This window comes from Pongo abelii, chromosome X, assembly GCF_028885655.2.
Source record: "Pongo abelii isolate AG06213 chromosome X, NHGRI_mPonAbe1-v2.0_pri, whole genome shotgun sequence".
NCBI classification, from domain to species: domain Eukaryota; kingdom Metazoa; phylum Chordata; class Mammalia; order Primates; family Hominidae; genus Pongo; species Pongo abelii.
The window spans coordinates 75946194-75970358 of NC_072008.2; the positions used below are offsets into that span (position 1 = coordinate 75946194).

At 51.3% G+C, this 24165-nt stretch overlaps 1 protein-coding gene across 4 annotated transcripts; it reads left to right on the forward strand.

The window, feature by feature from the left end:
- Positions 1–29: 29 nt before the first annotated feature.
- On the forward strand, positions 30–23928 carry MED12 (mediator complex subunit 12). Of its 4 annotated transcripts, none has more exon segments than NM_001131081.2 (46): positions 37–347; positions 867–971; positions 1180–1371; positions 1508–1664; positions 2468–2649; positions 2823–2933; positions 3058–3312; positions 3696–3842; positions 4004–4103; positions 4234–4370; positions 4591–4722; positions 5090–5216; positions 5655–5884; positions 6258–6338; positions 6470–6640; positions 6846–6990; positions 7158–7208; positions 7527–7645; positions 7832–7975; positions 8460–8623; positions 8827–8958; positions 9384–9611; positions 9787–9931; positions 10089–10209; positions 10605–10706; positions 10807–10920; positions 11172–11347; positions 11527–11706; positions 13047–13118; positions 13570–13703; positions 13874–14035; positions 14325–14436; positions 14603–14692; positions 15841–15950; positions 16193–16328; positions 16569–16730; positions 17761–18135; positions 18359–18509; positions 18667–18872; positions 19038–19115; positions 19206–19260; positions 19336–19423; positions 22094–22316; positions 22693–22836; positions 23361–23442; positions 23653–23924. In NM_001131081.2, coding segments are annotated over 46 exon segments (6471 nt in total). In that variant the 5' UTR covers positions 37–248; the 3' UTR covers positions 23697–23924.
- Positions 23929–24165: the final 237 nt, after the last annotated feature.

Sequence of the window (24165 nt, forward strand, 5' to 3'; positions counted from 1 at the left end):
ACAGAGCTCCGCCCCCACCGGGCCAGGCCCCACCCCCTCTGCGGTCGGTATTGTCCGATGGTTCCCGGCGTCCTTCGGCTTCCCTCGGTAGTTTCCGGCAATGGTCGAGAGTTTCTAACGTGCCCCCTTGTTGTCTCTCGGCCGCCGTCCTCTCAACCACCGCCCCCCTTTTCGGCTCCCTCTCCCCCTTCCCGTTCCCCCAGTCAGCCTGGCCCTGCTGGCGCCTCCGGCGCTACGGGCTGGGCAAGATGGCGGCCTTCGGGATCTTGAGCTACGAACACCGGCCCCTGAAGCGGCCGCGGCTGGGGCCTCCCGATGTTTACCCTCAGGACCCCAAACAGAAGGAGGTGCGTTCCACAATCGGGGCTCTGGAGGGGCCGGGGGCACGCGGTCAGCCTAGGAGGAGGCATTGACGGCTGGGAATGGGGGGCGGGGCGGTTCGGTGAGAGCAAAAGTCCCGAAAGGGGGAAGAGTAAAGTGGGCTGGCGTGGGAGGGCAGGACGGGGGGCGGTGGGGGGTTCCAAGGTATGAATAGGGGGTGGTGTAGGGGCCGCACCAGAGACGCCCTCCTCCACACACACCTCAGAAAGTTGTCTGAGACAGCTTGGTGGGGTACGGCTGCTCGGCTGTTCGCAAGAGAAGAGTGATGTTTGAGGGCGCGCTGGGTGGCTGGGAATCCTAGTGACCATGGGAGTGAGGGTGGGGTCCAAGTGAATGTAAGGGCCCAGCTTTAAGTAACGATCTGTTCTACACGGAACCCTCCTCCTGCCCTTTCACCTTGTTCCTTCTTTTCTCCTGCCCTACTCTCCCACCCCTTCCCCCTTCCCCTAAGGAAAAAACAACTAAACGCCGCTTTCCTGCCTCAGGATGAACTGACGGCCTTGAATGTAAAACAAGGTTTCAATAACCAGCCTGCTGTCTCTGGGGATGAACATGGCAGTGCCAAGAACGTCAGCTTCAATCCTGCCAAGGTGAGACGACTCTGCCAGGCTGAAGGAAAAGGCTGGAAGAATCTGAGAAGGAGCAAAGGCCCTGGGTTGGGAAGACTTATAGGGACAACCTAAGTGGCTGAGTTTGCCTTCATGACCTAATGCTATCTCATTGGCATTTGCCCAGCAAAAGGCAGGACCACCTGTCTGCCCCTTCTTCCCACCCTGAGGTACAGTTTTCTTCCCTCAGATCAGTTCCAACTTCAGCAGCATTATTGCAGAGAAATTACGTTGTAATACCCTCCCTGACACTGGTCGCAGGAAGCCCCAAGTGAACCAGAAGGACAACTTCTGGCTAGTGACTGCACGATCCCAGAGTGCCATTAACACTTGGTTCACTGACTTGGCTGGCACCAAGCCACTCACGCAACTAGCCAAAAAGGTAAGGTACTGTTTCCTGTCCTTCAGGCCAAGGAGGGAGCATGGGGTACCAAGTACCCTCCTATTCCCATGTTAAGCTACATGGGTGTCAGCTCATGGGGATAATAGAGACCTCACTATTTGCAATGTCCATCCAGGTCCCCATTTTCAGTAAGAAGGAAGAAGTGTTTGGGTACTTAGCCAAATACACAGTGCCTGTGATGCGGGCTGCCTGGCTCATTAAGATGACCTGTGCCTACTATGCAGCAATCTCTGAGACCAAGGTTAAGAAGAGACATGTTGACCCCTTCATGGGTGAGTAACTCCTAACACCAGGTGTACTGCTGATGGCTTCAAGGAGTGATAGAGACACCCTTGGAACCATCCTCCTTCTTAATCTAGATTCCTTGTTCCTGCTTGTTTCTTGCATTTGCTTGATCAGTAAACACTGAGAAATTTGAGTGTCTACTGTGCGCATATACTGGGCTACAAAGACGTCCGGTGCATAATCTCTGCCCCTAGGATACTAGTAGTCTAACAGGGCTGCTAAGGTGTATGTACAAATAACATAATTAAATATAGAAAGTGGTGAATGTCAAGCTAGGAGCAGAAGGTTCTTTGAGTGGACAAAAGATTACTTTCTTATGGGGATACCCGGAAAGGCTTTAGGAAGGTGGGATTTGACTAGAGACTAAAAGGATGAACTGAATTTACAAATATGGTGATTAGGGGTGGGGGTAAGGTATTCTAAGTAGAAGGATTTTTTTTTTTTTTTGAGACAGAGTCTTGCTCTGTCACCCAGGCTAGAGTGCAGTGGCAGGATCTTGGCTTACTGCAACCTCCACCTCCCAGGTTAAAGTGATTCTCCTGTCTCAGCCTCCCGAGTAGCTGGGATTACAGGCGCCCACCACCGCGCCCAGCTAATTTTTGTATTTTTACTAGAGACGGGGTTTCACCATCTTGGCCAGGCTCGTCTCGAACTCCTAACCTCGTGATGCACTCGCCTCAGCCTCCCAAAGTGCTGGGATTACAGGCGTGAGCCACCACACCTGGCCAGTAGAAGGATATTCTAAGCAGAAGGATAGTATCAAATAGCCCTTTTTCCCTCTTTCCTCCAGAATGGACTCAGATCATCACCAAGTACTTATGGGAGCAGTTACAGAAGATGGCTGAATACTACCGGCCAGGGCCTGCAGGAAGTGGGGGCTGTGGTTCCACGATAGGGCCCTTGCCCCATGATGTAGAGGTGGCAATTCGGCAGTGGGATTACACCGAGAAGCTGGCCATGTTCATGTTTCAGGTAGGGAGTAGGGCATGCTGTGTGGGGCATTGGGTTGAGCCTGAACTTGTACTCTGCCAGTAGAGAACAGAATCTGCCTGCCACCTTGCCCCAGTTGTGGTTCTCTTCATCTTTTCATTTACTTTATCTACTTCATTCTAATAGTCCCCTCTTCCCTCCCCTGGTACCCATAGGATGGAATGCTGGACAGACATGAGTTCCTAACCTGGGTGCTTGAGTGTTTTGAGAAGATCCGCCCTGGAGAGGATGAGTTGCTTAAACTGCTGCTGCCTCTGCTTCTCCGAGTAAGGCTTGGAATTTTGGTGGTGGTGGGGCAGGGGGAGTCTAAGAAGGATTTGAGGAAGAATAAAATGTTAGAGCAGGGTCCCCTGGAGAGAACTAGGGGCTCTGATGGTCGTGTCTTCACAGTACTCTGGGGAATTTGTTCAGTCTGCATACCTGTCCCGCCGGCTTGCCTACTTCTGTACACGGAGACTGGCCCTGCAGCTGGATGGTGTGAGCAGTCACTCATCTCATGTTATATCTGCTCAGTCAACAAGCACGCTACCCACCACCCCTGCTCCTCAGCCCCCAACTAGCAGCACACCCTCGACTCCCTTTAGTGACCTGCTTATGTGCCCTCAGCACCGGCCCCTGGTTTTTGGCCTCAGCTGTATCCTACAGGTAGGTACTAGGTGGGCCCAAGGAAGCATTGAGAGATAGCCTGAGAAGAATCAGGTGCCCATCCCAGAGAATGGGGTAATTCCAAATTGGATGTGGGAGTAGGTGCTGAGTACTTGCTTGGAGGTTGTTGTTTCTTGGTAATGGGGTGTTAGTCCCCTTTGGGGGTTTTGACCAGCCTCTCTCTCCCTTCCAAGGCTAAATAGTGGGCCCAAAGCCTTTTAGGAAAGTGAGTGAAGGGCGGGGATCAGGGGTGGAGTGATGCCTTTCTTGGGGACCCAGACAGAATAACTTTGGATCTGGAATCTACGGGTTGGGTCTTAGAATGGGATTCCAGAGGGGTAGCCATGGTGAATGAGTTGGACTTAGCTGTTTCTATCTGGCAGACCATCCTCCTGTGCTGTCCTAGTGCCTTGGTTTGGCACTACTCACTGACTGATAGCAGAATTAAGACCGGCTCACCACTTGACCACTTGCCTATTGCCCCATCCAACCTGCCCATGCCAGAGGGTAACAGTGCTTTCACTCAGCAGGTATGTCTGACCACTAGCCTGGTACTCTCAGATTGGGCTATGAGGCTAAATTACTCTTTCAGAAGTAGTGATTTGGAGTCTGGTACTGTTCTTCTGGCCTGGGGCTCTGGCCTTTTATATGCCTTGGTACGTCCTTATAGCCTTCCTTTTTAACATTGCAGGTCCGTGCAAAGTTGCGGGAGATCGAGCAGCAGATCAAGGAGCGGGGACAGGCAGTTGAAGTTCGCTGGTCTTTCGATAAATGCCAGGAAGCTACTGCAGGTATGTGTCAGAGAACAGATAATAGGAAGTATGTTTGAAGAAAGGATGGGGATAGTAAGGACATGTAGATCTGAGAGCCAGAATGTACCGGGCCTCTGGTTCAGTCCCCTTTACCACTTTTCCTCCTTAGGCTTCACCATTGGACGGGTACTTCATACTTTGGAAGTGCTGGACAGCCATAGTTTTGAGCGCTCTGACTTCAGCAACTCTCTTGATTCCCTTTGTAACCGAATCTTTGGATTGGGGCCTAGCAAGGATGGGCATGAGGTAAGTGAGAAGGGGACTAGAAGGAGCAAAAAACATTGCAAGAGCAATAATATGTCTGAGGGGAAAGTCATGGTGAGGCATTGAAAGCAGAGCATATCTGCAGAAATGATCTTACTGGGCCCAGAATGTTTTATGATAGAGCCCAGTCTTTAGGAAATTGGAACTCATTTCTTTGTCCCCACCCCTACCTTACTCCTCCTTCTCTTCCTTTGGTCTCCAGATCTCCTCAGATGATGATGCTGTGGTGTCATTGCTATGTGAATGGGCTGTCAGCTGCAAGCGTTCTGGTCGGCATCGTGCTATGGTGGTAGCCAAGCTCCTGGAGAAGAGACAGGCGGAGATTGAGGCTGAGGTTAGAGGGCAGAGATAAGAGAACAAGATTGGCCAATGGGAAGGAATTTGTTGGGGTTGGAGACCGAGAGATGGAGGTGGTGGAGGGACCAGAGTTGAAGGTGTGAGAACAGAGTAAAGAAGCGGAAGAGAACCTAAAGGCAAAGTTACGGACGTGAGGCGAAAGTAGAGAAGAGTGGATTGTTGTAAGAGTTAGAGATAACATCAAGGCTTCAGTTGGGAGGTGGTAAAGAACATGGAGGTCAGCAGGGGAATGAAAGAGAAAAGCATGGGGTAGAGGTCAAGCAGGTGGTAGTTTAAGGCCTACACATTGAGGAGTGAAGAATCAGGTAAAAGTCAGTTCTACAATTTGTTTTGTCATCTTGCAGCGTTGTGGAGAATCAGAAGCTGCAGATGAGAAGGGTTCCATCGCCTCTGGCTCCCTTTCTGCTCCCAGTGCTCCCATTTTCCAGGATGTCCTCCTGCAGTTTCTGGATACACAGGCTCCCATGCTGAGTACGGACCCCTACCACTCTCTAGTTACCTCTGCCTAGACTCAGTTACCCGCCACTGTCATCAGAAAGCATAATCAACAGCCCTCTGGTCTATATTTCTCTCTTGGGCTCTATGCAGAATGACTTTTAGATGTAGTTCTAGTGATCCTCTTTAACTGATCATCTTACAGTTAAACAGAGTAGAGAAATACAGAGAAGGATAAAAACAAGAGCTTGTGATTGAAGCATTTTCACTGCATAAATCGCAACAAAGATGTTACATTCCTTTCTGAGATGGTGTGTGGGGCAGCATGTGGGGTAACCAACCACACTTTGTCCCTCAACAATTTCTGGGATTTCTATTTGATCACTTTTATTATTGCCTTAGGTGTGTCCCTCTCTCTTTTGGCCCACCTTTTTGTGTTCTCCTAACTCATGTTTCCTCATTCCCTTCCTCCAGCGGACCCTCGAAGTGAGAGTGAGCGGGTGGAATTCTTTAACTTAGTACTGCTGTTCTGTGAACTGATTCGACATGATGTTTTCTCCCACAACATGTATACTTGCACTCTCATCTCCCGAGGGGACCTTGCCTTTGGAGCCCCTGGTCCCCGGCCTCCCTCTCCCTTTGATGATCCTGCCGATGACCCAGAGCACAAGGAGGCTGAAGGCAGCAGTAGCAGCAAGCTGGAAGTGAGCGGGCTTTTCCTTGCCCTAGATGGTTTCTTCTGACGTTTCCGTCTTCATGGCTCCCAGAGGCCTCTAAGAGCCTCTTTTGCCTGGGGCAGGGGGATAGTATTTTCTTAGCACTTGGTGATTGACCAAGCACTCTCACATCAATTGCTTCATTGATTCCTCCCATCAGCCTTGTGAGGTACTCTTACCCCATTTTCAAGCTGAAGAAAACAGAGGCCTATACTGGTTAAGTGATTGGATGAGGCTTGACTCCAGATTCTGTGCTTTCCCCAATCTGGTCTTCTCTCTCCAGTTCCCCCGTGAAGTTTTCTAGATGGTGGGAGCCACTCCCTAGGGCTAAAGCAACTTCGCTTATGTTCTATACCCTCAGGATCCAGGGCTCTCAGAATCTATGGACATTGACCCTAGTTCCAGTGTGCTCTTTGAGGACATGGAGAAGCCTGATTTCTCAGTAAGTTCAATCCTGAGCGTGGCAGAATCTGGCTCCTTGGATCTTCCCATTATGTCTGCTTTTGGCATTTCTTTATGCCCCCTCATCCCCTTTCCTTCTTCTCATGTTCTGCTTTCTCACCTTTCTCTTAGTTGTTCTCCCCTACTATGCCCTGTGAGGGGAAGGGCAGTCCATCCCCTGAGAAGCCAGATGTCGAGAAGGAGGTGAAGCCCCCACCCAAGGAGAAGATTGAAGGGACCCTTGGGGTTCTTTACGACCAGCCACGACACGTGCAGTACGCCACCCATTTTCCCATCCCCCAGGTACTGTTCCCCAGCACCTTGTGATGATCTGTTTTGAACCCAGATTGCTGTCCAAGGAATTTGCTGAGGGGTTGGAGCTATTCCTGAGGATGTGGGTTGGGAAAGGGAAGGGCTTTAGCATGTGGATGCTGAGGGGTGTGGAGCATGCTTTCAAGAGGAGGGAAGGAGATCGGTGCTGGAGTCTGATGGTGCTGCTGGGATGCAGGAGGAGTCATGCAGCCATGAGTGCAACCAGCGGTTGGTCGTACTGTTTGGGGTGGGAAAGCAACGAGATGATGCCCGCCATGCCATCAAGAAAATCACCAAGGATATCCTGAAGGTTCTGAACCGCAAGGGGACAGCAGAAACTGGTGGGTTTGAGGCTCCTTAAACAGATCTCCCCCAAAGAGTGCCCTAGTCAGTCTTCCCTTCCCCAGTATAGGGAACTCCCCAGTCATGTCCCAATGTCCTGTCTCTTGGAGTCTCCTGAGAGCTCTAGTCCTTTTGAAACTTCCCCCCTCATTCCCCCCCTCTACAGACCAGCTTGCTCCTATTGTGCCTCTGAATCCTGGAGACCTGACATTCTTAGGTACCTCACAGTAAGCCCCATACTGCCCTCCCTCCCTCTCCCTTCCCTCCCTGAACCTAGCACCTCCCTGTACATATTCCTTTAAGGTCCACATAGTCTGTGGTCCTCTAAACCTTTGCTTCACTGTCCCCTTCCCTTCATTCCTCCCCCATCCCTTCCTTGACCCTCCCTTCCCTGTTTCCCTCTTCCTTCCTTCCCTCCCTCCTTCCCTCTCTCCCTACCTCCCTCCCATAGCCTTCTCTCCATACCCTACTCCCCACCCCTAGTCAACTAGTTATCTTCCCTGTCTTGACTAGTCCCTTTCAACTGTCCCCTCAGGTGGGGAGGATGGGCAGAAGCGGCGACGCAACCGGCCTGAAGCCTTCCCCACTGCTGAAGATATCTTTGCTAAGTTCCAGCACCTTTCACATTATGACCAACACCAGGTCACGGCTCAGGTGTGGGCCTAAGCCCAGCCCCTTTCCCACATTCTGGCCTCCTGTCCTGTTTTCCTTTTCTTCCCTATCTTCTCCCCGCTAGGCAGGCTAAGCCTCCTGGTCTCATCCCCTTCCAGTGTCATCCTTTCCTCCTTCCCTGGTTCTTTCCTCTCTCCACTCCCGTCTCACTCCCACTGCCCTTATCAGGTCTCCCGGAATGTTCTGGAGCAGATCACGAGCTTTGCCCTTGGCATGTCATACCACTTGCCTCTGGTGCAGCATGTGCAGTTCATCTTCGACCTCATGGAATATTCACTCAGCATCAGTGGCCTCATCGACTTTGCCATTCAGGTGGGGAAGTTGGGGAGATGAGGGTGGAGGAAGGAGTTCATGCCATATAGCGGCTACGGAGGGTCATAAGGACAGGGGTAGAGGCTCCAGCCAGTTTCCCAAGCTATTTGAAGGGGCAGAAAGACTAGCACGGGGGGAGTGGCACATGAGCTAAGACTGCAGGAATAGAGACTTAAGTGCTCCCTGGGGAGGCCAAGAGGCCGATTAGAGCACTGGGCACAGACCATCCTCCCACTGTGGAGTTCATAGAACTGTATCCTGGACACTGGTTAGAGGCGTTGTTGACAGAATAAACTATCAACAATAAACTATCAATATAGGTGTTGTTGATAGACTGTGGCATAGGATAACGAGCCCTTCTATCCTGAGGTGGCTCCAGCAGGAAGGGGCTCAGGCCCAGCCTTGCCAGCGTCCCCACAGGAAGGTGGGTTCTATGTAACACAAGGGGCCTCTTTGCATTTCTCACTCCCGTTTACTCTGCTAGCTGCTGAATGAACTGAGTGTAGTTGAGGCTGAGCTGCTTCTCAAATCCTCGGATCTGGTGGGCAGCTACACTACTAGCCTGTGCCTGTGCATCGTGGCTGTCCTGCGGCACTATCATGCCTGCCTCATCCTCAACCAGGACCAGATGGCACAGGTCTTTGAGGGGTAAGCAGAGCTTCGAAATAACTGAAACAAAGCTCTGGCGAATGCTGGTGGAAGTGGCCTGGGAAGAGCATGCACTTCCTCACACTCTGGGGAAGTGCCTGCTGCTCAGGTGGGAAAGGAATGGTATTTCCCAGAGGCTTGAATCTGTTTGGAGGAGCCCGCATACCATCTGCTGACCCTCCCAACCTTGCTTCTTCATGCAGGCTGTGTGGTGTCGTGAAGCATGGAATGAACCGGTCCGATGGCTCCTCTGCAGAGCGCTGTATCCTTGCTTATCTCTATGATCTGTACACCTCCTGTAGCCATTTAAAGAACAAATTTGGGGAGCTCTTCAGGTAAGAGAGGTGGAAGGTAAGGGGTAGCGAGTGGGGCCTACTCCCTTCTTCCCATGACCACCCAACTCAGGAGGAGAGGATGGCCCGGGACCCTGCTGCCTGTCTAGGGTCATTTGTGGACTGTGTCCTCCACATACTGTTGTGTTACCAGGAGTGGGCCCTCTTCCTCAGCAGGCTTGCCCCCCGCCTATATCTGTGGGGCCCACCCTCTTCCCCCTCTTCCTCACTGCCTTCAGAGGCCCCAGTTCCTTATTCCCATGTGGTTCCTTTCCTGCCCAGTCTATTTTGTCCCATCTCCCTTTTCTTGTCCCAAGATCCTTCATCCCTCACTTTGTCCTTTTTTTCTTTTCTCCCCTTTCCTGACCATCCCTCGACCTCAGCAGACCTTCTTCAACACTACTGTCTCCTTTCCTCCATCCCTGCAGCGACTTTTGCTCAAAGGTGAAGAACACCATCTACTGCAACGTGGAGCCATCGGAATCAAATATGCGCTGGGCACCTGAGTTCATGATTGACACTCTAGAGAACCCTGCAGCTCACACCTTCACCTACACGGGGCTAGGCAAGAGTCTTAGTGAGAACCCTGCTAACCGCTACAGCTTTGTCTGCAATGCCCTTATGCACGTCTGTGTGGGGCACCATGATCCCGATAGGTATGGGGTGTACTGAGTGAGGAAGGGCACCATGCCCCCATCTGAGATAGGGAGGGCTGAGGTACCCGGGAGGTACTACAACCTTGATTATTTAGTGGGGCAGAGATGAGAAGTTAATGGGTCTGAGGTTTTGTGGAGCAAGGTTTTTCCTGAGGGCATTTGTACTTTTCCCTAGGGTGAATGACATCGCAATCCTGTGTGCAGAGCTGACCGGCTATTGCAAGTCACTGAGTGCAGAATGGCTAGGAGTGCTTAAGGCCTTGTGCTGCTCCTCTAACAATGGCACTTGTGGTTTCAACGATCTCCTCTGCAATGTTGATGTGAGACTTGGGGTGGAGTTTTGCTAGTGGGGCAGTGACCAGGGCAGGGGGCTGGTTGTGATCCTCTGACCAGGGACAGAGTTCCGTAGAGTGGAGGCACACCACTTTGAGTGGGCCTCCACACTGAGTCGTGGTGTCTGTCTGATTTTTCCTCCAGGTCAGTGACCTGTCTTTTCATGACTCGCTGGCTACTTTTGTTGCCATCCTCATCGCTCGGCAGTGTTTGCTCCTGGAAGATCTGATTCGCTGTGCTGCTATCCCTTCACTCCTTAATGCTGGTGAACTACCAATCTGTAACCCCTAGCATTTCTAGACCTCAAATTTCAATACACACTGGACGGCCATCCTCTCATTGTTCACTGTGGGAGACCTTGCTGCGGCTCCCTGGCCTTCCCCAGAAGGCCAGTCCTTTGGTATGCTGAAGGCTAGAAGAAACCTGTTTTTTAGCCCTGGATTTGCAGCCCTGACCTTTCCAATTTCTGACCCTTCAACTGCATAACAGTTCTCTGCTCTACCTCGCTTTCAATATTATCTTGCTTCTTCTCCTTTCACTTTACCTCATCTTCTCTCCCATGCCCCTGCCATACACTTGCATGCATGCAGGCACGCACACACATAAACCCACATACAGTTTAACTTCATCCCTTCCAGATCTGTTTTGTCTTCCTTTTAGCTTGTAGTGAACAGGACTCTGAGCCAGGGGCCCGGCTTACCTGCCGCATCCTCCTTCACCTTTTCAAGACACCGCAGCTCAATCCTTGCCAGTCTGATGGAAGTAAGTGACCCTGATCTGAACCAGCCAACAGTAGAAAGTGTGGTTCCCCTGCCTCCGTGGATCCTACTTTTGCTTCCCCTGACTTCATCGCCTTCCCCAGACAAGCCTACAGTAGGAATCCGCTCCTCCTGTGACCGCCACCTGCTGGCTGCCTCCCAGAACCGCATCGTGGATGGAGCTGTGTTTGCTGTTCTCAAGGCTGTGTTTGTACTTGGTACGGGGGTAGGAAGGGAGTGGTGCCAGAAGTGTGTATAGGGTGGAGTGCCAGCTAAACTACAAGGGACAGTCTTTCTCCCTTCTGAAGGTGGTCTCTCTGACCTTTGGGGAGGAGGAGAGGGAGAGAAGTATATTTCTGTCCCATAGGGCAGGATTTGGGGTGTTTCTGCCTCTGTGGGCCCAGGGTGGGTCTCCACACAGTGTTCCAATCTCACTCTGCCCTCCCTATCTCCCACCCGTGAACCACAGGGGATGCGGAACTGAAAGGTTCAGGCTTCACTGTGACAGGAGGAACAGAAGAACTTCCAGAGGAGGAGGGAGGAGGTGGCAGTGGTGGTCGGAGGCAGGGTGGCCGCAACATCTCTGTGGAGACAGCCAGTCTGGATGTCTATGCCAAGTACGTGCTGCGCAGCATCTGCCAACAGGTCAGTTTCACCTTCCTCCCACACCTCCTAAATGCCTCTGTGTAATATAGTTCTGTTTCCAGCCCGTGATCACAGCAGCTCCCTACTATACATTGTGTTCCTTACCAACTCCAGTCCATCCCCCATATTCCTAACCCCCTCACTAGTTGTTCCCAGTCCCTGATTGTCAGCTTCCTCAGGAATGGGTAGGAGAACGTTGCCTTAAGTCTCTGTGTGAGGACAGCAATGACCTGCAAGACCCAGTGTTGAGTAGTGCCCAGGCGCAGCGCCTCATGCAGCTCATTTGCTACCCACATCGACTGCTGGACAATGAGGATGGGGAAAACCCCCAGCGGCAGCGCATAAAGCGCATTCTCCAGGTAGGCCAAGGCCGTGGGGGCTGTGGAGGAAGCAGTGGGCCCAGTCTGTGGAGAAACAATAGGAACCTTGAGAAAAGGAGAGGGGGAGTTAAGTAGAGAGGAAGACAAACAAGGATATAGGGGAGGGGAGAGGTAGCGAGAGAAACAGCTCCAACATGGGCTGAGGAGTAAGTCCAATATGGTCTAGACTCCAGTGTAAGAGTATTAGGTAAGGGCATAGCTATCTGGAGTGAATCTAGCTTATCAATGGGATGCATAGCATCTGGGAGGCCTAGGTGTGAGCCGTGTGTGTTTGGCATTTTGGCCATGGCTCAGGAACTGAATAGTAATAGCTACTACTTGCTGAGCATGTGCTTTGTGCCAGGTACTGTGCTAGGCACTCTGCACACATATCCTCATTTAATCTTTATGACCCTATGAAGTAGGTGAGCCTCCCTGTTTGACCGATGAGGAAACTGAGGCTTGAAGAGGTTAAGTAACTTGTCTAAGGCCACATAGCCGATAAGTTTAGAGTCAATATGTGAACCCAGACATGTCTGTGCACTTTCCACTTCACATTGCTTCACACCTTCAGATGACCAGAGAGTGGAAAAATAAAGCCGTTGAGGAAAAGCTAAAGGAATAAGGTCTCTTCAGCCCAGAAGAGATAGTGTTGAAGAGAGATTAGCTAACAGTAGCTTTCTGGTCTCTACAGGACTTTGAGAGATTGTCTTATAAAGGTCCTGTCAGGGACTTTGAGCAGCTGGTCTAAAACAAGAGAAGCAGGCTTCAACTTTAACATCAAGGGTTTCAAGGTTAAGCATTAAGCAGAACTTCCTGATATGAAGGGATGGGAAAGATGTGAAATCTTTCCTGAACTATTTTAAAAATTGGAAAGATTTTTAACTGGTTTGGACTATGTAAATGTAGTCTTTTTTTTTTTTTTTTTTTTTTTTTTTGAGACAGAGCCTCGCTCTTGTCACCCAGGCTGGAGTACAGTGGTGCGATCTCGGCTCACTGCAACCTCTGCCTCCCAAGTTCAAACGATTCTCCTGCCTCAGCCTCCCGAGTAACTGGGATTACAGGCGCCCATCACCAGCCCAGCTAATTTTTGTATTTTTAGTAGAGACGGGGTTTTGCCATGTTGGCCAGGCTGGTCTCGAACTCCTGACCTCAGGTGATCCGCCTGCCTCAGCCTCCCTAAATGTAGTCTTTATTAAAGATGGGGACATAGAGGTCCCTTTCAGACCTCCAGGAGTCTGTGATTCAATGTTGCAGGAGATCAGGAATTGGCCTCAGATTGTTGGGTAGCTGGGGGTAACACGATGATGACTAGCCTGGGTGTGGGGCCTCTATCACAGAACTTGGACCAGTGGACCATGCGCCAGTCTTCCTTGGAGCTGCAGCTCATGATCAAGCAGACCCCTAACAATGTGAGTAGTGCCTGGACCCTCCCTCTCCTGTGCTCATGTTCAGCTCCATGTGTCAGGGAGGCGGTCCACCACAGAAGAACCTAGATCCTACCCTTGGGCTTTTGAGCTGAGAGATAAGAGGGGATGGGAAAATGGTGAACAAGTGGAGCTGATGATAAGGGAAATGGGTTGAGAGTGTTGGAGCTCTGAGCTGTGGGGAAGCTTGGTGGTGGTGGTGGAGCCTGTTTCTCTGGCCATAGATGTAAGGAGGTATGTAAAGGAGAAGATAGTGAGGAATTGGAGAAATATGGAGGTACTAGAGGGCATGATTCCCAACAGAGTTGGGTTCCTATCTCCCCATCAATCTCCGCCAGTGTTGTCCTTCTCCCTCATCTCCGATCTCTCCTACCATCTGTGTTCCTTCACCCTTAGCTATCTATTTTAGCACTTCTGTGCCTTTCATCCTCCCCAGGAGATGAACTCCCTCCTGGAGAACATTGCCAAGGCCACAATCGAGGTTTTCCAGCAGTCAGCAGAGACAGGGTCATCTTCTGGAAGTACTGCAAGCAACATGCCCAGCAGCAGCAAGACCAAGCCTGTGCTCAGGTCGGATAGAAACATGTTAGGACCCATCCCCTTAGGAGTTTCTCTGCTGGTAGCATGAGTGATGTCAGATGCGTGAAGATGCCAGCATGTCCATCAGGGAAAGGAGAGGATGGATTGTTCCAGCATTGCCTGGCTCCCCTGTGACCCTGTGTCCTCTGTCTGTTCTCCAGCTCTCTAGAGCGCTCTGGTGTATGGCTGGTGGCCCCCCTCATTGCTAAACTGCCCACCTCAGTCCAGGGTCATGTGTTAAAGGCTGCTGGGGAAGAATTGGAGAAGGGTCAGCATCTGGGTTCCTCTTCACGCAAAGAACGTGATCGACAAAAGCAGAAGAGGTAAAGAGGCTTAGGGAGTGGACCGAGATTGAGGGGTAGAAAGGAGAAGAGGCAGGCCCGGGGAAGAATAAAATGGGCCAAGGAGAAGCATCATAGGAAAGTGGAAAATCAGAGGATAAGAGTGGGCATGGCTGAGCAAGAGGCTAGATCTTAAGAGAGTAGTCTGGAGAATGAGGTTGGAAGTTGACTCCCAACCCACAGTCTCCCTTTTCTCCTCGCCTCTTCTCCCCTCTCCTCCCCTCCCCTCCCCTCCCCTCTTCTCCTCTTCTCTTCTTTCTCTTGTCTCTAGCATGTCCCTGTTGAGCCAGCAGCCCTTCTTATCGCTGGTGCTAACATGTCTGAAAGGGCAGGATGAACAACGCGAGGGACTCCTTACCTCCCTCTACAGCCAGGTGCACCAGGTACAGATCTCTGGGCCATGGAGGTGGGCAGGAGGTCAGGGAAGTATGCACCTGAGGGGTGACTCTGTACTTGGAAACTTCAGTACTTTCTGATAAACATATTGGCTGCTGTGAGATGGAAACACGAAGATCCCTGAGCTGCATATTTTATTTGTTTCTATTCTAGATTGTGAATAATTGGCGAGATGACCAGTACTTAGATGACTGCAAACCAAAGCAGCTTATGCATGAGGCACTCAAACTGCGGCTCAACCTGGTGAGAAGGCCAGCTGGGGAGAAGAAGGAAGAGGGTAGGGCTGGAGATGTGGAGTGCAAAAGCCTCAGGTTGGAGAGAATGGGGGTAAGGATAGAGGCCCCAGGTTATTCTGAGTCTTGAAAAGTTTTTTTTTTTTTTTTTTTGGAGTCGGAGTCTCACTCTGTCACCCAAGCTGGAGTGCAGTGGCGCCATCTCAGCTCACTGCAACTTCCACCTCCTGGGTTCAAGTGATTCTCATGCCTCAACCTCCTGAGTAGCTGGGATTACAGGTGTGCACCACCACACCTGGCTAATTTTTGTATTTTTCATAGAGATGGGGTTTGACCATGCTGGCCAGGCTGGTCTTGAACTCCTTACCTCAAATGATCCATCTGTCTCGGCCTCCCAAAGTGCTGGGATTACAGGCATGAGCCACCGTGCCCAGCCTGAGTCTTGAAGTATTAACCTTGTTCTCTGAAAGGATGCAGGGACTGAAAGTGGTTAAGGGGGCTGGATCACTGTGGTCATGGTCCAATAGGTTATGTACCCTGGATCCTTGCAGGGCCTCTGCCTCAGTATCGTAGATTCTGACTGGGCCCTAGAAGCACTGGAAACCCATTGTGGAATGTTGAATGGAATCCTGGAAATCATTCCGTCCAATTCCCATCACTTTCTAAGTATGGAAACAGAGGCCCAGAGATGTCAAGAATTCGGTCATTGTCTTGAGATCATGTAGCAAATCATAGGCTCAACTCAAGTGTGGCCGGGAGCGGTGGCTCATGCCTGTAATCCCAGCACTTTGGGAGGCCGAGGCGGGCGGATCACGAGGTCAGGAGATCGAGACCATCCTGGTTAACACGATGAAACCCCGTCTCTACTAAAAATACAAAAAAAATTAGCCGGGCGTGATGGTGGGTGCCTGTAGTCTCAGCTACTCAGGAGGCTGAGGCAGGAGAATGGCGTGAACCCGGGAGGCGGAGCTTGCAGTGAGCCGAGGTCGCGCCACTGCACTGCAGCCTGGGTGACAGAGCGAGACTCCGTCTAAAAAAAAAAAAAAAAAAAAACTCAGGCATGAACTCAGGCGTCCCAACTCAGATTGGAACTAAGCTTTCCTTAAACTCTGGCCTTTGTCCCTGAGCCATCTGACTGACTTGTTGTGGCCCTGGCAGGTGGGGGGCATGTTTGACACGGTGCAGCGCAGCACCCAGCAGACCACGGAGTGGGCCATGCTCCTCCTGGAGATCATCATCAGCGGCACTGTCGACATGCAGTCCAACAAGTAAAGCATCCCCACCCGCTCCCTGCAGTTTCATACCCAAGAAGCTCCCCCTACTCCCATGCCAGGTGCACCCACTGAGATTGGTGTGGCTGTTACTGTGGACTCCGTGGCCCTGGGCTCCCCATACAGTTTTGGTGCCCTTGGGATGACATATTAAGCACCTCTCCCTGCTTGTGTCCTCTGCTGAGGCCTTTTTCTATCTTCACCTCTTCTCTGGTTTTCTCTCTGGCTTCCTGTCTCAGTGAGCTCTTCACTACTGTGTTGGACATGCTGAGCGTGCTTATCAATGGGACATTGGCTGCAGACATGTCTAGCATCTCTCAAGGTAGCATGGAGGAAAACAAGCGTGCATACATGAACCTGGCAAAGAAGTTGCAGGTAAGCAGAGGCAGGGGCAAGGTTTGCGGTTACTGGAATCTGCTGTCCAGCCTCAGGAACTTGCTTCTGGCTGGAGCCCTCTACCTTTCCTTCTCACGTGTGTCTTTTCTTTGTTACTCATGCCGTGAGCATTTACTGAGTGGGGGTCTTCTCTGTGCCAGGTTCTGTGCTGTCCCCTGAGACTTCCCATCCCTGTTTTCTGTATCTCTGAACTCTTGTCCCATCCTCCTGTGCCTGCAGAAGGAGTTGGGGGAGCGCCAGTCAGACAGTCTGGAAAAGGTTCGCCAGCTGCTGCCGCTGCCCAAGCAGACCCGAGATGTCATCACGTGTGAGCCACAGGGCTCCCTTATCGATACCAAGGGCAACAAGATTGCTGGCTTCGATTCCATCTTCAAGAAGGAGGCATGTTCCATTGTCTGCCCATGTCCCTTGCTTTTTTTCCCCTTTGGGCAAGAACTTTCCCTGCATCAGCTTTGTTAGCTCCAACAGACTCATCAGATTCAGGAGCCCATCAGTCTCCGCCGGTGAACACCATCTCTGGGGTTTTGAGCAAATCACTTAACTTTCCTTACATTTCATCTCCATCTTTGAAGTCCCACCCTCTTTCCTTCACCCTGCCCTCACCTTTTAACATACCACCCATTTTTCAATACCCTACCCTCCTCTTTCCTCTGCTCCACCTGCCCCATGTCCTACCCCACCCATCTATCTGGCCGACAGCCCGTATCTCTTTTATTTCTGTGTTTCTCTCCCTACACCCACCCATCTCTGCACACTTTTATCTTTTCCCTCTCTGTCAGTTGCAGTATTTGTTGAGTAACCATAATTATTGTGTATAGTTTAAAACCCAAAGTCTAACTCCTTCATATATACATTCTCTTCATCTGTCTTCCTAGTCCATCTGTCTCTTTTCCTCCGTCTCTGTCTCTCTCACTGTCTGACTCGCTTGCCTTTCTTTGTCTCTCCACCTTTTTGTCTCTCTCTTCCTGTTTCTCTCTCTCTGACTCTTTCTCGGCCTGCCTAAAGGCAGAGTCTCTCCCTGCCTTCCTCTCTCTCTTTCTCTGCCTTCCTTTTTCTGTCTTCCTCTGAATGTCAATCCCTCTCCCTCCCCGCTCCCTCTCTGGCTTTCTCCCCAACCCCTTTCTCTCCCGATCTCTCCCCACACGCCCCCCGCCCCGTTTGTTCACCTCTTCTCCTGCTCTGGGCTGGCTTCATCTTGCGCCTCCACACCTCTCCCTGTCCCCCACCCTTCACTCTCTCCCCGCATAACTCTCTTCTGCACGTATATGTGTATCCATGTCTGTCTGTCTGCTTCTCACCATCTCTCCTGAATCTACCTATGACTTCTTTCTACCCACTCCTACAAATGCTTGCAGCCTCTCTTCTGTTTTCTAAATCCCAGCAGCTTATTGTTTTTCATTTTCTGGAGCAGGGTCTACAGGTTTCCACCAAACAGAAGATCTCGCCCTGGGATCTTTTTGAGGGGTTGAAGCCATCAGCACCACTCTCTTGGGGCTGGTTTGGAACAGTCCGAGTGGACCGGCGAGTGGCTCGAGGAGAGGAGCAGCAGCGGTTGCTGCTCTACCACACACACCTGAGGCCCCGGCCCCGCGCCTATTACCTGGAGCCACTGCCACTGCCCCCAGAAGATGAGGAGCCGCCTGCTCCTACCCTGCTAGAGCCTGAGAAAAAGGCTCCAGAGCCCCCCAAAACTGACAAACCGGGGGCTGCTCCACCCAGTACTGAGGAACGCAAGAAGAAGTCCACCAAGGGCAAGAAACGCAGCCAGCCAGCTACCAAGACAGAGGTGAGCGCCTCCCCCGTGACAGTTCTCCCACAGCCTCTCACTTCATGATGCTCCAGTTTCTGGTTTGTGGGAGGGGTGGGGGCGCATAAGGAAGGGGTGCCATTAGAATCATAATAAAAATTAACCATATACGAATCCAGCTCCTCTTTACCTCATTCTCCCCCAGCTCCCCGACCCCATTCAGCTACAACCCACTCACCCTCTTCCTCTGCCACTCACACAGGACTATGGAATGGGCCCGGGTCGGAGCGGCCCTTATGGTGTGACAGTGCCTCCGGACCTTCTGCACCACCCAAACCCTGGTTCCATAACCCACCTTAACTACAGGCAAGGCTCCATAGGCCTGTACACCCAGAACCAGCCGCTACCTGCAGGTGAGTGCCAGCCACTAGGAATGCTGGAGGGACCTACCTGTACACTCCTCCTGCCCAAAGGATGATGCCATTCCCCTGAGGAGCTATGGATGTCAAGGACACTGAGCAAGAGACAGAGGGATGAGGAGCCTAGAGGTCAGCCCACTCTCCTTTCCAGGTGGCCCTCGTGTGGACCCATACCGCCCTGTGCGCTTACCAATGCAGAAGCTGCCCACCCGACCAACTTACCCTGGAGTGCTGCCCACAACCATGACTGGCGTCATGGGCTTAGAACCCTCCTCTTATAAGACCTCTGTGTACCGGCAGCAGCAACCTGCGGTGCCCCAAGGACAGCGCCTTCGCCAACAGCTCCAGGCAAAGATAGTGAGAGGGGCAGTAGGGAGGGCTGTCAGGGAGAGGGGCTTTTGAGGGTCACAGGACTGAGGAGACACTTGGGATCTTCACAAGGACACTCAGGGTGGGAGACACAAGAGATGAGATGGCAGCAAGCATTTCCTGAGTTTGAGTTGTTCTCTTTTCTCCCTTTAGCAGAGTCAGGGCATGTTGGGACAGTCATCTGTCCATCAGATGACTCCCAGCTCTTCCTACGGTTTGCAGACTTCCCAGGTAAGGGCCTGGGATTGTGAGACTAGAGGGATGAGGCAAGCTGCTCTGCATACTCTCGGCCCTGATTCCCTCTCTCCTTCTTCCCTCCAGGGCTATACTCCTTATGTTTCTCATGTGGGATTGCAGCAACACACAGGCCCTGCAGGTACCATGGTGCCCCCCAGCTACTCCAGCCAGCCTTACCAGAGCACCCACCCTTCTACCAATCCTACTCTTGTAGATCCTACCCGCCACCTGCAACAGCGGCCCAGTGGCTATGTGCACCAGCAGGCCCCCACCTATGGACATGGACTGACCTCCACTCAAAGGTACCCAAAGTAGTGGTGAGCTAGGAAGAGATGCAGAGGTATAAGGGAGCATTTGACTTGGGAAAGCCTGTGCCTGAAAGTGATGGGACTGGTCAGAACTTTTGGAGACATCAAGAATACTTATCTGGCCACATAGCCCATAACCACAGAAGTCTCGAGCTGGAAGGGACCCTGGAGACCAATAGTTTCATGTCTACTTCCTTAACAGTTCTATGAGGCCCAGAGAGGGGAAATTGTTTATCTGACTCAAGGAAAAATCTGGGCTGGGTGTGATAGCTCACACTGGTAGTCCCAGCACTTGGGGGCCCAAGGTGGGAGAATCAGTTGAGTCCAGGAATTCGAGGCCAGCCTGGGCAACACAGGGAGATCCCATCTCTACAAAAAAAATACATATTTTTTTGAAACAGAGTCTCACTCCATTTGCCCAGGTTGGAGTGTCGTGGCATGATCATGGCTCACTGCAGCCTCGACCTCTGAGGCTCAGGTGATCCTCCTACCTCAGCCTCCCAAGTAGCTGGAACTATAGGCACACACCACCACGCCCAGCTAATTTTTTGGATTTTTAGTTGAGGTGGGGTTTCGCCATGTTGCCCAGGCTGGTCTTGAACTGAGCTACCACACCTGGCCAAAAAAAATTTTTTTTTAATTAGACAGGCGTGGTGGTGCATGCTTGTAGTCCCAGCTACTCAGGAGGCTGAGGTGGGAGGATTGCTTGAGCCTGGGAGTTTGAGGCTGCAGTGAGCTGTAATCGCACAATGAGCCGAGATTGCGCCACTACACTCCAGTGGTGACAGAGTAAGACCCTGTCTCAAAAAAAAAAAAAAAAGAAAAGAAAAGAAAAAGAAAAAAAATATCTGGAGTTGATAGATGAACTACATGATAAGGAGTCATAAAGCCAGTACCGGCTTTGAATACCAGGATGGACTAATGAATGAATTCTCCCACCATGGTTAACGTTAGTCAAGCCTTAGTTGAGGCCTTGTAACCATGTATAGAGACTCTGAAGCTTAGGATTAAGAACACTGGGGAGTGGGCTAACTGCCCATTGTGTGGCCAGCACTATACCAGGACTGGGTGAGGTGAAGAAAGATAGCAAAAAAAACCCACGATACATAGTTCCTCACTACAAAGAATCTTTACTATAGCTGGGGAGATGAGACTTACAGAAGAATATTGAGAGAACACTCTGAGCAAAGATATAATCAGGTATGCAGTTGTATGCTATGAGGTAAAATGTGGATTGAGAAAAAGTACGGGGTAATATCTGTGGGCCTGACTCATCAGAGAATGTTTCATGAAGGAGGTCAGACTTGAGTTGGCCTCTGAAAAATAGCTGTAATTGGGATTTGTAGAGAAGAGGAAAAGAAAGGGCATTCCAGGTAGAGGATGTAACATGAACAAAGACATGGGGACCAGAATGAGGATGGTGCCTGGGGAGAAGGGCCTGGATGGAGTGTAAAATCTGTGCTGGGGAAGTCACTGGGGCTAGGCTAGGAGGGGGCAGGCTGAGAGATGGCCTTGAATGCTCAGCCGAAGAATTGAGACACAGTCCCAGAAAGGGCTCTTTTGATCAGAAGAGTGATAGGAGGAGTTGGGTGTGTTGCAAGTTTCCTTGGAATGAATGGATAAGATGCGTACTGGAAGGTGCAAGAAGACTTCAGGCCGGGCGCGGTGGCTCATGCCTGTAATCCCAGTACTTTGGGAGGCCCAGGCAGGCAGATCACCTAAGGTCAGGAGTTCGAGACCAGCCTGGTCAACATGGTGAAATCCCGTCTCTACTAAAAATACAAAAATTATCTGGGTGTGGTGGCATGTGCCTGTAATCCCAGCTACTCGGGAGGCTGAGGCAGGAGAATCACTTGAACCTGAGAGGTGGAGGTTGCAGTGAGCCGAGATCGCATCACTGCACTCCAGCCTGGGCAACAGAGTGAGACTCTGTCTCAAAAAAAAAGACTTGAGACGGGGAGCCTGGCCAGTAGACTCTTGAAGTGATATACACGTGTAGTAGAACAACTTGAAATGTTATTTGGGAACAACAAGAGCAACAGCAAAAAACCTCAATGAGTGTTTATAGAATGCCTATCTTGTGCTAAGACTGTTTTTTTCTTTTCTTTTCTTTTCTTTTTTTTTTTTGAGATGGAGTCTCGCTCTGTCATCCAGGCTGGAGTACAGTGGTGCAATCTTGGCTCACTGCAACTTCCACCTCCCAGGTTCAAGCAATTCTCCTGCCTCAGCCTCCCGAGTAGCTGGGATTACAGGCATCCACTACCACACTCAGCTAATTTTTTTTGTATTTTTGCTAGAGATGGGGTTTCACCATGTTGCCAGGCTGGTCTGGAACTCCTGACCTCAAGTGATCCACCCGCCTTAGCCTCCCAAAGTGCTGGGATTACAGGTGTGAGCCACCGCACCCAGCCCTGTTTTTCATTTTTGTAAGAGAAAAATAGCTAATGCAGAATTGAAAAATTCCTAACCATTAAGGTTATGAGACACTAAAATAGAGTATCATCTTATGCAACTTATTCCCCAGACTGGAAGTCTGGTTAGTGACACGAGGAATGAATGAAATAACCTGCTAACGTTTCTTTCAGGTCAGGGACCCAAGGTTTATACTGACCCCCTCTCTTCACCTCCCTCATGCCTTGACCTCTGACCCTCTTGTCTTTGGAGGTTTTCACACCAGACACTGCAGCAGACACCCATGATAAGTACCATGACTCCAATGAGTGCCCAGGGCGTCCAGGCAGGCGTCCGCTCAACAGCCATCCTACCTGAGCAGCAGCAGCAGCAGCAACAGCAGCAACAGCAACAGCAGCAGCAGCAGCAACAGCAACAGCAGCAGCAGCAGCAGCAGTACCACATCCGGCAGCAGCAGCAGCAGCAGATCCTGCGGGTAAGGCACTGGGATTTCATCTGGGACCTGGGAGCCCGGGGAGGAAGAGAGGCACAAGTTCTTCCCACACAGTTACCGAGACTAAACAAGGCAGTGTACCAAAACACCTAGCAGAGCGGCTGGCCTCTAGTGGTGCTGGAGAAGTTAGTTTTCTACCCTCCCCCTTTTTGTTTTCTGGGGATCATAGTGGGAGAGAGTTGGACATTGTCTGCTGGGTACCCTAGATTTGGTTTCTTTCTGGGCAGCTGTCTAAAAAGGGAAGGCAGTAGACCCCGAGCTCCCACCCTGCTTCCTCATCCCCTGCACTCAGCCCTCTAGTTCTGAGGCTTAGCTTCCTCCCTCTTCTCCTTCTGAAGTATCTTTTATGTTCTTATAGCAACAGCAGCAACAGCAGCAGCAGCAGCAGCAGCAGCAGCAGCAACAGCAGCAGCAGCAGCAGCAACAGCAACAACAGCAACACCAGCAGCAACAGCAGCAACAGGCAGCTCCTCCCCAACCCCAGCCCCAGTCCCAGCCCCAGGTAGCTGCTGGACTACAGCCCCAGGCTCAGGGACAGCTGCCCAGGTTGGGCACGCAGCCAGTGAACTGGGCTGGAGACAGTATGGAATAGGGTAGAGGTGGGAGGCAGGGCATGGCACCCTGAAAATGGATTGGGAGACCAGGCGCAGTGGCTCACGCCTGTAATCCCAGCACTTTGGGAGGCCGAGGTGGGTGGATCACTTGAGGTCAGGAGTTCGAGACCAGCCTGGCCAAGATGGTGAAACCCCATCTCTACTAAAAATACAAAAAATAATAATAATAAATAAGCCGGGCATGGTGGCAGGCGCCTGTAATCTCAGCTACTCAGGAGGCTGAGGCAGAGAATTGCTTGAACTCGGGAGGCAGAGGTTACAGTGAGCCGAGATCGCGCCACTGCACTCCAGCCTGGGGACAGAGCGAGACTCCGTCTCAAAAAAAAAAAAAAAAAAAAAAAACGGATTGGGAAAGGAGGTTGAAGAAGGAGAAAAGTTCGACTTCAGTCTTCCACTTCCTATTTCCACCCAGTTCCAGCGCCAGGGGCTTCAGCAGACCCAGCAGCAGCAACAGACAGCAGCTTTGGTCCGGCAACTTCAACAACAGCTCTCCAGTAAGCCTGCCTGCCTTCCCGAGGAGAACCCCATGGAATAAATTTAGGGGGCGGGGTGGGCCAAAGTAGCTGAAACGATGGCTTCAGGCCCAGGTTATGAGAGGAGGCATTCCATTCCATCCCCTTCCCTTGATACCTGAACAGCTTTCCTCGTGCATACCCACACCCCTGCCTGGTCTTCCATCCCTGATAATCTCTGGTTTTTCACAGATACCCAGCCACAGCCCAGTACCAACATATTTGGACGCTACTGAGCCACCTGGAGGAACTGCTTGTGCACTGGATGTGGCCCCACCCTTTCTTCTTAATTCCCAATCCCGTTCCTGGGCTAGCACCAGTAGTGTTTGGGGCCCTCCCCTCAGGCTCCATTTTTAATAAGTTTTTAGTATTTTTGTTAATGTGAGGCATTGAGCTGTTGGGTTTTGTATATTATTTATATAGAGACCCCAGAGCTGTTGCACCCAATACACAGAGCTTCTTTGCAAAGGGAGTGTGCGAGTTCTGCATGTCTGGGAAGGGTGGTCTCTTGGGAGAATGCAGGGGGCTGGACCAACAAGTCAGAGTCTTCATTCTATTCCGACCATCTCCCCTGTTCACCTTACACTCTAAATTTATTTTTTTTCTTTTTCTTTTTTTTTTTTTGAGACAGAGTCTTGCTGTGTCGCCCAGGCTGGAGTGCAGTGGTGCGATCTCGGCTCACTGCGACCTCCGCCTCCTGGGTTC